The following is a 16,056-nucleotide window of genomic DNA, read 5'->3' as shown; positions in this document are numbered from 1 at the left end:
TCATCAGCGTGTTGGCACACCTTGGAACAGAGGCACTCTGTGAGTAGCTACATGCCAACAGGGGTTTGGATATGGTTTTCTAATGGACGCTAGCGATCCTTCACTCATCAGCGTGTGGCACACCTTGGAACAGAGGCACTCTGTGAGCACATGCCAACAGGGGTTTGGATCTGGTCTTCGTAAATGCAGCGTATTCAGTGAGAATAATGAAACTTACTAGTTATGTGTTAAAATACACTAAACTTATTCCTATTTCGTGGTATAATTTATATTTTGCTCGCTTATATTCTTTCAGAGAAAACCCCCACCAAAAATACCGGGTCTCAAAACTACACTGAATTTATAATATATATACAATATCGTTGAATATCGTAATATATCGTACAACTGTTTCTGTAACACTACTAACTAATATAGACTACGGTTTAAAAAATTTAGCCCACATACGGTTAATTTAATTGCAAGTACTGAGTGGTTACTGTAACTAGCCAAACCTATTACAGAATTATTCTGTTGTCCTTTATCAGCTCATTTTTCACAGAATACGGAACAAACGTAAAGTGCTAGGATGCGTCACGAAAATGAACAAAAAGAGGGAGTTACATTTACGACATAAAAAATGTTTTTCCTGCGGATAATTCATATTAATTACAAAACCATGACAAAATCTAAACGTTAGAGCTCTTACAAAAACCATCAAGTCTTCATAAGCGCCTGCAATTAACTCGCTGGGATAGCGAGTGAATTCGTCGCTCGCATTAGGAGGAGACGTGGCAATCATCTTCGACTTGATCACAAGCAATTTGCGACGATTATACCGTGACGAGAACTTATTAAAAAAGAAAGATAAATTTTAAATTGCCCTTCAGTGACTTCTCTAAGCAAGGGCTTCGTCCACGGTAGCATGGCCATTTTATTTAACGGTAATTTATAATAGTTTTATCGACAGCTGCCGAGTCTAACAAGTGTTTATTATTTGATGTTTAGTAGCCACACGTGTCTTTAGTTCACACTGCTAACATACTTTCAATGGAAGATATTATTTTTCCGGCAGTTTACCGAATTCGTTCACAAAGAATTAAGAATTTCTTTGCGAGATTCTTGAATTTTATTTAACCTAGAGAATGACCAGCGTTGGATTATAAAACTATAATGAAACCTTTAAAATATATATTTAGGATAGCTTTAAGTACCTTTAATTGTTATTTTAGTTGTGTATGTTTAGATGACAGTCTGCTTATCTACGTAAGTTGTAATATCAGGCCACCGTGGTAATTAAATGATTCCAGTAGTCTGTATTTCAAACGTCATATTTATGGTTCTTATTCTTATATATTTGTCAACCTAATGTATGACAAATATTTGAGGAAAATTAATTTTTTCGTTTTACTGTTTAAATTAACATTTTATACATAATCATGGCATAAAACGAATGTTATTGCTTCCCATATTAAACTTACGTTCCAATATTTTAAAATGTTGAGATTAATCACTTCATTTAAAGTTGTTAAATACGAAAACTGAAATGCAAAAAGTTTAAAGTTGGCCATACTCTTACGTTCAGTAATTGCGAACCACGTAGATCACGCAGATTAAGCACACTTATCTGTGGATACTTTACTTGTGGGTCTTTTCTTGGTGTTAATGCGTCATTTACTAGCTTGGCGTTAGAGTAAAATACCTTGTATGAGCTTTAAATCCAAATACATTTAATATAGTATGTGCAAGAAGACAAATGAAACCTGATGGACCATGTTTAAAAATATTTACAGGAATGTTAAGAATTACTTCTTCTATGAATTTAAATACACAAAAAATTATTATGTAAAGCAAATTTGACTATTTTATTGAATTTTAAACGCCATAACAATTGTGAAATGTTTCCGAATATCCTGCGTGAGTGCTCTTGGGCACAATTAACGTGTGTTTTAGTCACAATCTTCACTGAAAATAAGGAACTGGATACCGGTATTCAACACTCGCACTCCGTAGTATCCGGGCTGGAGTCTTGGCCCGACTATGGTCTTCGTGCTTCCAGGCTCACTGCAATTGTTACATCCTCCAGGTCACTGCCGGACCATTGCTGGTGTCTCCTAGCTGTGACGTGAGGTTGATTCAACTCGACCACTGTGTTTCATTTTACTGGTTTGTAATTACTTGATTACATGTTTGTTCTTGCAGAAATTCAGTGTATAAATATTATACACTAAAATGTAAATCTTATTTTAATGAAGATAAGTTTAGTTATGTTAATGGTGTTTGGTCATCCAACGTAATACACCAAGTTAAAATATTTTTCAGTGAGGTAAAATTGATAGTGCAAAGGCTCGGTTCAAGGTTGTTTACCTTGACTTTAACCTTGACCTACATTTATGAATGGATAAACGTTACTCGAGCTAAGTTTGACACCTCGACTAAAATATTACAGCCTAATTACATTTCTATGTAAAATTATCAACATGTTTTGGTTAGATGAACATTTTTGAATTGAAACTTCTTTGGGCGTGATGGGAGTAAAATTTCAAGGCCGAATTTTAATGCAACGTTTTCGTGAAACATTGTTATGAAACGATCTCTGACGCTAGTAGGTTGCGGACGGTGCAGAGAACTCGTTCCCTTGAGTGGGCTCCACGTGGCTTAGTGCGGCTCAGGTTGAACCCCGCCATGCTGCAGGGACAGGCGGGTCGCGGCGGTAGGTACACCCGACTTGCTGGCATCTAATAAGGGAGTGTTTGGGCAGAGGGCAACACAACGGGGTTTCGGCTTATTGTTGTGCACCGCGCCACGGGCCATACTCACAAGAAAATGGTGTTCTTTTAAGTACCTATTATATTAATTACTAGTGTAAATCAGTATTGTTTAACAGTGTTATATGAGTACTGTTTTAGCTGCGTAACTAAATATTTTTTTTCATATCTTGAGCATTTATTTTGCTGTGAGTAATAATTTTGATAATTCATGTTTATTTAGAAAATTGTCTTCTTTTTTTCTTTTTCTCTTTGTCTCTTTGTCGTTTTACCCCTTACGATTTATTTAAGAGTCGATGTTTGAATTGCCATAGAAGTTTCGCTTCTATCACGTGTACTGAGTTACACGGGCTCTTTTTATTTTTAGGTCTACTTTTTTCTCTCGCATTCTTCGTAGTCGTCCGTTGTAACTTATTTCCAAGGAATATATATCTTTATCTAACATTACTTTATAACACATTTGAATACAAAATTTAGAGTATAAATACAAACATTTTATTAGATATAACTCGTGTCGTGTAGCTTAGATGCTATTCCAAATGGGTTCTCTTATAAAAATACCAAACAGCTTTTTACCACCATAAATATAACTGGATTCTTCTCCACACTCTCTATCAAGGAATAAATATGCATGGCTACTGTGACGTCACAACGACCATATAGCAGCCATATTTTGTCCTGTCGTCTTCTAGTGTGTGCTAAAGTCGGGCGCCGTGTTGCTTCACGTTTTCTCCGCTAAAGTGCACCACTCTAAGCAACCCATTAACTGGCTGCCATCTATAAAAATTCCTAAATAACTATCAGAAATTCTAAGAAATCCCAAAATTAACAAAAAAAAATTGTTTTCAATTACAGTCATGAATTCAAGCCCTCGACAGTGTAAAATAGAAATTAAATTTAAAATTAATTATTCTAGTGTAAAAAAATTATCTACTGCCTTACTTTGTGCATAACGGTTTATACTATTTAATTCAAGGTACCGGGTTCAACTATATGTACAATTACGAGTATAGCTGTGAAAACTATTTTGTACATTTTTATATCCATTTCGACGACCACACTGATCAATATTACTATAAGGAATTTTTCATACAAGGCAAATACACGAACGAGTTAATGCGTCACTAACCATTTATGCATATCATGGATATATGCGCATTGTGATTAACCCGAAATTCACGGCCAATTACAATCTTATGGCACGAACATCTCCGAACCACGACCAGTATAATGTTCAGCAACACAAGGTAAACATTACACCTACTGCAGCACCATAATGTCTCAAAACCATGAAGCATAACGTACATCTACACTCACAGGACTTCATACAAACTACATACAGGCATATCAAGACTCTTCGAACCACGAGGCCTATTATATGGACATTATCAAGGAGCTTTATTCATGCGATAGGGTTATAATTTGTGCGCTTTAAATTATACATGTTGTTCATAAAAGAACGTCCAGTTATAAATACTAATAGCATCAACTGTAAGCGTTGTGAAGTTTTAGTTCAAGGTCATAATTAAAGAGTAACTCAAAACAGGTTTAGATAATCGCATGCGCGAGTGCTGCTTTGTTGTTGTCTCGCTTGCAGTGCCACATATGTTGAAAGATTAGCTATGTGCCCAAATATTAGGGGTGAACCTGTAAACTTTATTTGTCAACAGGATGGAGCCCCTCACCATCGTAATCTCTTTGCACGAGAGTGGTTGGACGTCAAAGTCCCTGACTGTTGGATTGGTCGTAATGGTCGAGACAACAGAGCTCTTTTTCGCTGGCCTCCACGTTCACCTGACATAACGCCATGGGATTTTGCCTTTGGGGCTTTATAAAAGATCGCGCCTACGTTCCGCTTCTACCTAATGCTTTGCCAGAGTTTAGACATTGAATTGATGATGCTAATACTTCCATTACTCCGGGCGTGGTAACCAAAGTGTGGGAAGAATTGGACCTTAGGTTGGATGTGTGCCGTATTAACAAAATGTGCACATATTAAACATTTCTAAGAAAAAACCATGTTAGGTTACCTTCAATGTGGTATATGATTTGTTGTAAATAATATAAACTAAACTGTTATACTATACCATTGAAACTGGGACAATCTTTTATGCACATTCTTTATAGCTACTTTTAACACCATGAAACTGTTTTCCTTACAAGATTTCTTCAGTTTGCATTTTATGATGTGGAATTTTCTGAGCATATTTTGAAAAGCTTGGCTTCATTCAAACTCTTAAAAAGAAACAGGCTACTCAGAGAAGGAAGTAATTTTAAATGATGTTATAGCACAGATCTTTATTTCAACACTGGGGAACGCGGACTTAGTTCTAAACCACAGAAATCAGCGCACTACAGCAATTCTGAATGATTAAGGGGAAGGTTGTGACTGCTGGTGGACCAGGTATTTCCCCCGGCTGTGCGGCTTCTATACAACATTATGTTCGCGAAGCGAGGACAACAGAACGTGGGAGTTGTTTAGAAGCGAACGGGCGTACGGAGCATGATTTATTACAATTTCTTGGACATACGCCACTGCAGTTTGCAACGTTTGTGTATTTGTGCCTGATTAGGGAAACAATTGCCAGTTCCCAAAAAGTAACAACAGTTTTGTCATAGGAAACTTTCTGTATTCGTCGGTGTAGTCGTCGTTGTGTTGTCCATAAAATCTGTTTATCCTCATCGATGCCCCGGTTTTGTTGTCTGCCTGCATTTACTGTTATTGTCAAACATTTCTCGTCGCTATTAGCTCACTGGTTTCGTTTGTGCGGTTAGTACATTTTACATGACTAAATTTCTTCCACAAAATTCTTGTGCTGTCGTTTGGAAGTGTTCATATGTAATGACATTGATGTGTTGTCCATAATACCTGTTTAAGTTCATCGTTGAGTTTATCTGTTTGACATGGATGATTTAAGGTAGTTCTCTGTGGGTTTATGTGTTCATATTAATCTTTTATTTGCATTCTTTAGTTGTTTCCTTGACAAAAATTGCAAAACTGCCCTGGCGCATGTCCAAGAAGTGCCCCCACCGCGAAGAGCGGAACAGCGCCTCCTACCTGAATGACCCTCATGGGCAGGCCCGTCTCCTTGGCCAGCTGCTCGCGGATGTGGCGGGTGGGCTTGGGCGTCTGCGAGAAGGCAGTCTTCAGGATCTCCAGCTGCTTGGCCTTGATGGTGGTGCGCGGCCCGCGGCGCTTGGAGCCCGAGTTGCCGTCGTCGGGCGACTTGTTCTCCGTCTGCGAGTCCCGCGTCTCCGGGTCGCCGTCCAGCGAGCCTGCAAGCGCACCACCTGTCCGTCAGCCTGGCCAGTGTCCGTGAGGCTGGGCCTGGCCAGTGTCCGCGAGGCGGGACTAGCTGGTGGCTGGGCCTGGCCAGTGTCCGCGAGGCGGGACTAGCTGGTGGCTGGGCCTGGCCAGTGTCCGCGAGGCGGGACTAGCTGGTGGCTGGGCCTGGCCAGTGTCCGTGAGGCGGGACTAGCTGGTGGCTGGGCCTGGCCAGTGTCCGTGAGGCGGGACTAGCTGGTGGCTGGGCCTGGCCAGTGTCCGTGAGGCGGGACTAGCTGGTGGCTGGGCCTGGCCAGTGTCCGCGAGGCGGGACTAGCTGGTGGCTGGGCCTGGCCAGTGTCCGCGAGGCGGGACTAGCTGGTGGCTGGGCCTGGCCAGTGTCCGTGAGGCGGGACTAGCTGGTAGCTGGGCCTGGCCAGTGTCCGTGAGGCGGGACTAGCTGGTGGCTGGGCCTGGCCAGTGTCCGTGAGGCGGGACTAGCTGGTGGCTGGGCCTGGCTAGTGTCCGCGAGGTGGGACTAGCTGGTGGCTGGGCCTGGCCAGTGTCCGCGAGGCGGGACTAGCTGGTACCTGAGCCTGGGCAGTGTCCGCGAGGCGGGACTAGCTGGTGGCTGGGCCTGGCCAGTGTCCGCGAGGCGGGACAAGCTGATGGCGGGACTAGCTGGTACCTGAGCCTGGCTAGTGTCCGCGAGGCGGGACTAGCTGGTGGCTCGGCCTGGCTAGTGTCCGCGAGGCGGGACTAGCTGGTACCTGAGCCTGGCCAGTGTCCGCGAGGTGGGACTAGCTGGTGGCTGGGCCTGGCCAGTGTCCGTGAGGCTGGGCCTGGCCAGTGTCCGCGAGGCGGGACTAGCTGGTCGCTGGGCCTGGCCAGTGTTCGCGAGGCGGGACTAGCTGGTCGCTGGGCCTGGCCAGTGTCCGCGAGGCGGGACTAGCTGGTGGCTGGACCTGGCTAGTGTCCGCGAGGCGTGACTAGCTGGTACCTGAGCCTGGCCAGTGTCCGCGAGGCGGGACAAGCTGATGGCGGGACTAGCTGGTACCTGAGCCTGGCTAGTGTCCGCGAGGCGGGACTAGCTGGTGGCTGAGCCTGGCTAGTGTCCGCGAGGCGGGACTAGCTGGTACCTGAGCCTGGCCAGTGTCAGCGAGGTGGGACTAGCTGGTGGCTGGGCCTGGCCAGTGTCCGTGAGGCTGGGCCTGGCCAGTGTCCGCGAGGCGGGACTAGCTGGTGGCTGGGCCTGGCCAGTGTCCGCGAGGCGGGACTAGCTGGTACCTGAGCCTGGCCAGTGTCCGCGAGGCGGGACTAGCTGGTACCTGAGCCTGGCCAGTGTCCGTGAAGCGGGACTAGCTGGTACCTGAGCCTGGCCAGTGTCCGTGAAGCGGGACTAGCTGGTACCTGAGCATGGCCAGTGTCCGCAAGGCGGGACTAGCTGGTGGCTGGGCCTGGCCAGTGTCCGCAAGGCGGGACTAGCTGGTGGCTGGGCCTGGCCAGTGTCCGCGAGGCGGGACTAGCTGGTGGCTGGGCCTGGCCAGTGTCCGCGAGGCGGGACTAGCTGGTACCTGAGCCTGGCCAGTGTCCGCGAGGCGGGACTAGCTGGTACCTGAGCCTGGCCAGTGTCCGTGAAGCGGGACTAGCTGGTACCTGAGCATGGCCAGTGTCCGCAAGGCGGGACTAGCTGGTGGCTGGGCCTGGCCAGTGTCCGCGAGGCGGGACTAGCTGGTACCTGAGCCTGGCCAGTGTCCGCGAGGTGGGACTAGCTGGTGGCTGGGCCTGGCCAGTGTCCGTGAGGCTGGGCCTGGCCAGTGTCCGCGAGGCGGGACTAGCTGGTGGCTGGGCCTGGCCAGTGTCCGCGAGGCGGGACTAGCTGGTACCTGAGCCTGGCCAGTGTCCGCGAGGCGGGACTAGCTGGTACCTGAGCCTGGCCAGTGTCCGTGAAGCGGGACTAGCTGGTACCTGAGCATGGCCAGTGTCCGCAAGGCGGGACTAGCTGGTGGCTGGGCCTGGCCAGTGTCCGCGAGGCGGGACTAGCTGGTGGCTGGGCCTGGCCAGTGTCCGCGAGGCGGGACTAGCTGGTGGCTGGGCCTGGCCAGTGTCCGCCAGGCGGGTCTAGCTGGTGGCTGGGCCTGGCCAGTGTCCGCGAGGCGGGACTAGCTGGTGGCTGGGCCTGGCCAGTGTCCGCGAGGCGGGACTAGCTGGTGGCTGGGCCTGTACAGTGTCCGCGAGGCGGAATTAGCTGGTACCTGAGCCTGGCCAGTGTCCGCGAGGCGGGACTAGCTGGTACCTGAGCCTGGCCAGTGTCCGTGAAGCGGGACTAGCTAGTACCTGAGCATGGCCAGTGTCCGCAAGGCGGGACTAGCTGGTGGCTGGGCCTGGCCAGTGTCCGCGAGGCGGGACTAGCTGGTGGCTGGGCCTGTACAGTGTCCGCGAGGCGGGACTAGCTGGTACCTGAGCATGGCCAGTGTCCGCGAGGCGGGACTAGCTGGTGGCTGGGCCTGGCCAGTGTCCGCGAGGCGGGACTAGCTGGTGGCTGGGCCTGGCCAGTGTCCGCGAGGCGGGACTAGCTGGTACCTGAACCTGGCCAGTGTCCGTGAAGCGGGACTAGCTGGTGGCTGGGAATGGCCAGTGTCCGCGAGGCGGGACTAGCTGATGGCTGGGCCTGGCCAGTGTCCGCGAGGCGGGACTAGCTGGTGGCTGGGCCTGGCCAGTGTCCGCGAGGCGGTACTAGCTGGTGGCTGGGCCTGGCCAATGTCCGCGAGGCGGGACTAGCTGGTGGCTGGGCCTGGCCAGTGTCCGCGAGGCGGGACTAGCTGGTACCTGAGCATGGCCAGTGTCCGCGAGGCGGGACTAGCTGGTACCTGAGCATGGCCAGTGTCTGCGAGGCGGGACTAGCTGGTGGCTGGACCTGGCCAGTGTCCGCTTGGCGGGACTAGCCGGTGGCTGGGCCTGGCCAGTGTCTGCGAGGCGGGACTAGCTGGTACCTGAGCATGGCCAGTGTCCGCGAGGCGGGACTAGCTGGTGGCTGGACCTGGCCAGTGTCCACGAGGCGGGACTAGCTGGTGGCTGGACCTGGCTAGTGTCCGCGAGGCGCGACTAGCTGGTACCTGAGCCTTGCCAGTGTCCGCGAGGCGGGACTAGCTGGTGGCTGGGCCTGGCCAGTGTCCGCGAGGCGGGACTAGCTGGTGGCTGGACCTGGCTAGTGTCCGCGAGGCGCGACTAGCTGGTACCTGAGCCTTGCCAGTGTCCGCGAGGCGGGACTAGCTGGTGGCTGGGCCTGGCCAGTGTCCGCGAGGCGGGACTAGCTGGTACCTGAGCATGGCCAGTGTCCGCGAGGCGGGACTAGCTGGTACCTGAGCATGGCCAGTGTCTGCGAGGCGGGACTAGCTGGTGGCTGGACCTGGCCAGTGTCCGCTTGGCGGGACTAGCCGGTGGCTGGGCCTGGCCAGTGTCCGCGAGGCGGGACTAGCTGGTACCTGAGCATGGCCAGTGTCCGCGAGGCGGGACTAGCTGGTGGCTGGACCTGGCTAGTGTCCGCGAGGCGTGACTAGCTGGTACCTGAGCCTTGCCAGTGTCCGCGAGGCGGGACTAGCTGGTGGCTGGGCCTGGCCAGTGTCCGCGAGGCGGGACTAGCTGGTGGCTGGACCTGGCTAGTGTCCGCGAGGCGTGACTAGCTGGTACCTGAGCCTTGCCAGTGTCCGCGAGGCGGGACTAGCTGGTGGCTGGGCCTGGCCAGTGTCCGCGAGGCGGGACTAGCTGGTGGCTGGACCTGGCTAGTGTCCGCGAGGCGTGACTAGCTGGTACCTGAGCCTTGCCAGTGTCCGCGAGGCGGGACTAGCTGGTGGCTGGGCCTGGCCAGTGTCCGCGAGGTGGGACTAGCTGGTGGCTGGGCCTGGCCAGTGTCCGCGAGGTGGGACTAGCTGGTGGCTGGGCCTGGCTAGTGTCCGCGAGGCGGGACTAGCTGGTGGCTGGGCCTGGCTAGTGTCCGCTAGGCGGGACTAGCTTGTGGCTGGGCCTGGCTAGTGTCCGCGAGGCGGGACTAGCTGGTACCTGAGCCTTGCCAGTGTCCGCGAGGTGGGACTAGCTGGTGGCTGGGCCTGGCCAGTGTCCGCGAGGTGGGACTAGCTGGTGGCTGGGCCTGGCTAGTGTCCGCGAGGCGGGACTAGCTTGTACCTGAGCCTTGCCAGTGTCCGCGAGGTGGGACTAGCTGGTGGCTGGGCCTGGCTAGTGTCCGCGAGGCGGGACTAGCTGGTACCTGAGCCTTGCCAGTGTCCGCGAGGTGGGACTAGCTGGTGGCTGGGCCTTGCCAGTGTCCGCGAGGTGGGAATAGCTGGTGGCTGGGCCTTGCCAGTGTCCGCGAGGCGGGACTAGCTGGTACCTGTACCTTGCCAGTGTCCGCGAGGCGGGACTAGCTGGTGGCGGCGGGACTAGCTGGTGGCTTGGCCTGGCCAGTGTCCGCGAGGCGGGACTAGCTGGTACCTGGGCCTGGCCAGTGTCCGCGAGGCGGGACCAGCTTGTGGCGGAATTGTTTCGTGAGCCTAAGTACTTGTGCAATCGTCAGCTGACCTCTAGGCTACCCACAGTCTCCTGTCACTCACGGAGTCATTCCCCCGTTCCTCTCCCGAGAGACCCGCGCCAACCGCGTGGTGTTTAGGACGGCTGACTCTTCGATGACCATCAATTGTCATGTTTGATTAAATAATTATTTTTAGTTTCTATTTTATCAAGGCGTGCAGGTGGGTTTGCTTTACATACACACCTTGTCATGCGGAGCTAACACACCTCCAGTCCTGCTAATTAGGTGTAAGAATGGGAATTTCTATTTGCACTGGCATGTGTTCCGCTGAAGAACAGGCCAACAGGGCGTGGGGGAGAAAGGCGGTTGGAGGAGCAATAAGGGAGCTAGGGTGCAGCCAGTCCGTGGCTTGGCAAGTACCGAGGCTTGTCGCCCGACGTCGCTAGGTGGGTCTGGTCGCCCCGTCTCGCCTACAAGGCTTCAAGTCCGAGTCTGGATTCGAGTCCAGAGCAGAAACACTATGTATTTCTAACAATTTCTCGCTGCACGCCTTCCGAATTTCCGCAACCTAAGCAAAGTTCATCGAAAAAAATTGTAAGAGTTTTTCTCGAGTATTGAGGAACAACTTGACATTGAGAACGTGGGAGATTATTTTTCTACATCGGTTTTGAAACTATATTTTAAAAAAAAATTGCTAAAAGTAACTTTTTTAATGTTTTGAAACCATCGCATTGGAATAACTTGGCATAAACTATTAAATTTGAAGAGAAATTAACCTTTTTTATATTACTATTTAGCTAGTTCAAGCTTCAATGAACATTTAAAGAGATCCTGCTTAATATGTTGCTGATTTCAGTATCCTTCATCGACAAGCCTTAGCAGCATTGCCAATGGCATAGCTACACATTTGTACGCGTCAAGCAGGGATGAAACTATAACTTAAAGAAATATATTATTTTTCCCTGTCACAAAAACATCTTAATATGTAGATAAACCAAATAAAATAACCACCTAGAGATTTCAACAAAACATAAATTTCTCATAGACGTAACATGTGATTCTACTGCCAACTGAAGTGGGAACACCCGGGCAGAGATGCTGCGGTGCGGCACGCACCCTGGTCCTCCGAGTCGTCCTGGCCAGTCTTGCTGTCGTTGGTGAGCGAGCCGGGGCCCGCGACGAGCGGCGGCATGTCGCCCGGCGTGAGCGAGTTGTTGTTGGCCTCGGCGCCGCCGCACAGCGCGCCCTGGGGGTGGTGCTTGAGGCCCGGGCCGCCCCCGGGGGCCGCCGCCGCCGTGCTGTTCTCCTCGTCGTCCTCGTCCTCCGTGCCCGAGCCCAGCAGCGAGTCTGCAACACTCTCCTCCGTCAGCCACACTCTCCTCCGTCAGCCACACTCTCCTCCGTCAGCCACACTCTCCTCGTCAGCCACACTCCCTCGTCAGCCACACTCCCTCGTCAGCCACACTCTTTTCGTCAGCCACACTCTCCTCCGTCAGCCACACTCTCCTCCATCAGCCACACTCTCCTCCGTCAGCCACACTCTCCTCCGTCAGCCACACTCTCTTTCGTCAGCCACACTCTCCTTCGTCAGCCACACTCTCCTCCGTGGACACACTCTCCTCCGTCAGCCACATCACTCTCCTCCGTCAACCACACTCTTCTCCGTCAGCCACACTTTCCTCCGTCCGCCACACTTGTCTCCGTCAGCCACACTCTCCTCCGTCAGCCACACTCTCCTCCGTCAGCCACACTCTCCTCCGTCAGCAACACTATCCTCCGTCAGCAACACTATCCTCCGTCAGCAACACTATCCTCCGTCAGCCACACTCTCCTCCGTCAGCAACACTCTCCTCCGTCAGCAACACTCTCCTCCGTCAGCCACACTCTCCTCCGTCCGCCTCACTCTCCTGTCAGCATCACTCTCCTCCCTCAGCAACACTCTTCTCGTCAGCCACACTCTCCTCCGTCAGCCACACTCTCCTCCGTCAGCAACACTCTCCTCCGTCAGTCACACACACACACTCCTCCGTCAGCAACACCAACACTCTACGTCAGCAACACTCTCCTCCGTCAGGCACACACACACACTCTCCTCCGTCAGCCACACTCTCCTCCGTCAGCAACACTCTCCTCCGCCAGCAACACTCTCCTCCGCCAGCAACACCCACACTCTCCTCCGTGAGCAACATCACTCTCCTTCGTCAGCAACACTCTCCTCCGTCAGGCACACACACACACTCTCTCCTCCGTCAGCAACATCACCCTCTCCTCCGTCAGCAACACCCACACTCTCCACCGTCAGCAACACCAACATTCTCCCTTTAAACTTTCGCTTCATGGTTGCCTTTCATACCCCTCTCATTGCCCTTTTAAAGTGTCTAAATGCGTATACCTAACTTTAAAAAAAGACACCGCAAAGGTTTACATGGTCGTATAATTACGTAAAATCAAAAGGACTTTTGCTGTTTCGTTTTGGTTGAGGACAAAGTAAATCAAACTTTATTTTCAAAGAGCTGGACATTCACTAGACTGTGGACCGAAATGTTCAGATAAGACCAAATGCAGGGCCAACTTTGGACCAGCTTAACAATAACAATAACGTGGGGTGGATGAATACCGTATTATGGGACTCCACGTAAAATTTTGTTTTGATGAATTTTTTAAGTGTTTATTAAATCTTGTACATACAACCATCAGAAATATATCATATAACGTTAATATAAATAATACGCATATCAAGAGAGTTGGTAAATAAATAAATATATATAGGTACTTAAATAGTAATCATTTTACTTAATGTTGGCATGTGCAGTAATTGATAGTGTGGTAAAATGTAAAAATTAAAACATCAAATAATTTTTATTTTGAAATGGTTCATTTGCACTTAGTGTTGAATTTTTTTTGTATATACTGACCCATACTAAAACAAGTATGCCTTTAAAAATACTAAATTTCTACTACGAATGTGTAAGACAAAATAATTAATGTCAAAAGTTAAAACTTTCTTACTTTAAAAAATAATATTTTTTAAATAATGATTCTTCTGTATAAAATCTTAAATCAATAATAAAAATTATGTTTTAAATTATATTATGTGTTTTGTGATTTTATGGTTTCTGTTCAACTACAAAGAAATAACTTTTGTAAGAACTAAGCAATAAATACAATCGATTGAAGGACTGATATTTCAAACCTTACCATTTGATCACAATAACGCATAATAATTAGTACTGTTTTCTTTTTTTTTCAAATAAACTTAATTAACATTTTGTCATAATTATTTTTAAATAATTGTGACTTGTCTGAAAACAATGTATAAATGTATTAAGCGCTGATAACGGTAAACAGCCCACGGCTTAGCACACAGGCATAATGTTGCAGGGCCTCGAAGATAGTAGTAGAGTCCACAACAACCTTCTCACCGCAGCAATGTGTGAGTAAAGTTCTTAGATAAGTACGTGTTTTGTGTTGTCTATCAATCTCTTTATATTTCAGCACATCTTCACACGCTGTTCATGTGGGTTTCCACCTTACGGCGGATGGAAGAAGCAAGACAAATCGCCACTTGTATTCCTGCTTGTATATTATGGCAGAGGCGCTAGATCAAGTGTCCCACGCCGCTCCACTGATAGCCCCACCATGCTGGTGTGGTGTGCTCACGTGGTGTTTGTGGCCAGTCACGGCAGTCGTCGGCCTAGACACAGCAGTGACTGTGACAGCACGTGCGAAGCAGGCAAGGCCACTGCTGGATAGGAGGGAACAGTTGCGTGCCACTAGTCAGCTGGGCGAGGCTGTGTTGGGACACGCCCGTTTCTATGGAAAGGAGACATTGACTGCGTACTAGAACAGACACTGAATGGAGGTGTGTCCACTGGCGCAGCGCCACAGTGAGGCTGTGCTCCACGCACGGCGTCTGTGCGTGTCCACAGCTATCTCCACTCTGTGTGTCCACTGGCACAGAGCCACGGCGAGGCTGTGCTCCGCGCTCGGCGTCTGTGCGTGTCCACAGCTATCTCCACTCTGTGTGTCCACTGGCACAGCGCCACAGCGAGGCTGTGCTCCACGCTCGGCGTCTGTGCGTGTCCACAGCTATCTCCACTCTGTGTGTCCACTGGCGCAGCGCCACAGCGAGGGTGTGCTCCACGCACGGCGTCTGTGCGTGTCCACAGCTATCACCACTCTGTGTGTCCACTGGCGCAGCGCCACAGCGAGGCTGTGCTCCACGCTCGGCGTCTGTGCGTGTCCACAGCTATCACCACTCTGTGTGTCCACTGGCGCAGCACCACAGCGAGGGTGCGCTCCATGCATGGCGTCTGTGCGTGTCCACAGCTATCTCCACTCTGTGTGTCCACTGGCGCAGCGCCACGGCGAGGGTGTGCTCCACGCACGGCGTCTGTGCGTGTCCACAGCTATCTCCACTCTGTGTGTCCACTGGTGCGGCGCCACAGTGAGGCTGTGCTCCACGCTCGGCGTCTGTGCGTGTCCACAGCTATCTCCACTCTGTGTGTCCACTGGTGCGGCGCCACGGCGATGGTGTGCTCCACGCACGGCGTCTGTGCGTGTCCACAGCTATCTCCACTCTGTGTGTCCACTGGTGCGGCGCCACGGCGAGGGTGTGCTCCACGCACGGCGTCTGTGCGTGTCCACAGCTATCTCCACTCTGTGTGTCCACTGGTGCGGCGCCACGGCGAGGGTGTGCTCCACGCACGGCGTCTGTGCGTGTCCACAGCTATCTCCACTCTGTGTGTCCACTGGTGCAGCGCCACAGTGAGGCTGTGCTCCACGCTCGGCATCTGTGCGTGTCCACAGCTATCTCTACTCTGTGTGTCCACTGGCGCAGCGCCACAGCGAGGCTGTGTTCCACGCACGGCGTGTGTGCGTGTCCACAGCTATCTCCACTCTGTGTGTCCACTGGCGCAGCGCCACAGCGAGGCTGTGCTCCTCGCTCGGCGTCTGTGCGTGTCCACAGCTATCTCCACTCTGTGTGTCCACTGGCGCAGCGCCACGGCGAGGCTGTGCTCCGCCCTCGGCGTCTGTGCGTGTCCACAGCTATCACCACTCTGTGTGTCCACTGGCGCAGCGCCACAGTGAGGCTGTGCTCCACGCATGGCGTCTGTGCGTGTCCACAGCTATCTCCACTCTGTGTGTCCACTGGCGCAGCGCCACGGTGAGGCTGTGCTCCTCGCTCGGCGTCTGTGCGTGTCCACAGCTATCTCCACTCTGTGTGTCCACTGGCGCAGCGCCACAGTGAGGCTGTGCTCCACGCTCGGCGTCTGTGCGTGTCCACAGCTATCTCCACTCTGTGTGTCCACTGGCGCAGCGCCACGGTGAGGCTGTGCTCCTCGCTCGGCGTCTGTGCGTGTCCACAGCTATCTCCACTCTGTGTGTCCACTGGCGCAGCGCCACAGTGAGGCTGTGCTCCACGCTCGGCGTCTGTGCGTGTCCACAGCTATCTCCACTCTGTGTGTCCACTGGCGCAGCGCCACGGCGAGGCTGTGCTCCGCCCTCGGCGTCTGTGC

The 16,056-nt window shown here is 51.3% G+C and overlaps 1 protein-coding gene across 1 annotated transcript in view; it reads right to left on the bottom strand.

Moving 5' to 3' along the window:
* LOC134529003 (collagen alpha-1(I) chain-like) overlaps positions 1-16,056 on the bottom strand; it is a 181,417-nt gene that overhangs the window by 56,507 nt on the left and 108,854 nt on the right. Inside the window, exons 4-5 of the mRNA XM_063362670.1 lie at positions 11,654-11,884; positions 5,806-6,023 (exon numbers count right to left, since the gene is read on the bottom strand). Of these exons, the coding sequence (XP_063218740.1) occupies positions 5,806-6,023; positions 11,654-11,884 (449 nt within the window). The remainder of the gene's footprint in view (positions 1-5,805; positions 6,024-11,653; positions 11,885-16,056) is intronic.

This window comes from Bacillus rossius, chromosome 2 (genome assembly GCF_032445375.1).
Source record: "Bacillus rossius redtenbacheri isolate Brsri chromosome 2, Brsri_v3, whole genome shotgun sequence".
NCBI classification, from domain to species: Eukaryota; Metazoa; Arthropoda; class Insecta; order Phasmatodea; family Bacillidae; genus Bacillus; species Bacillus rossius.
This window is presented reverse-complemented; position numbering and strand designations above follow the sequence as displayed.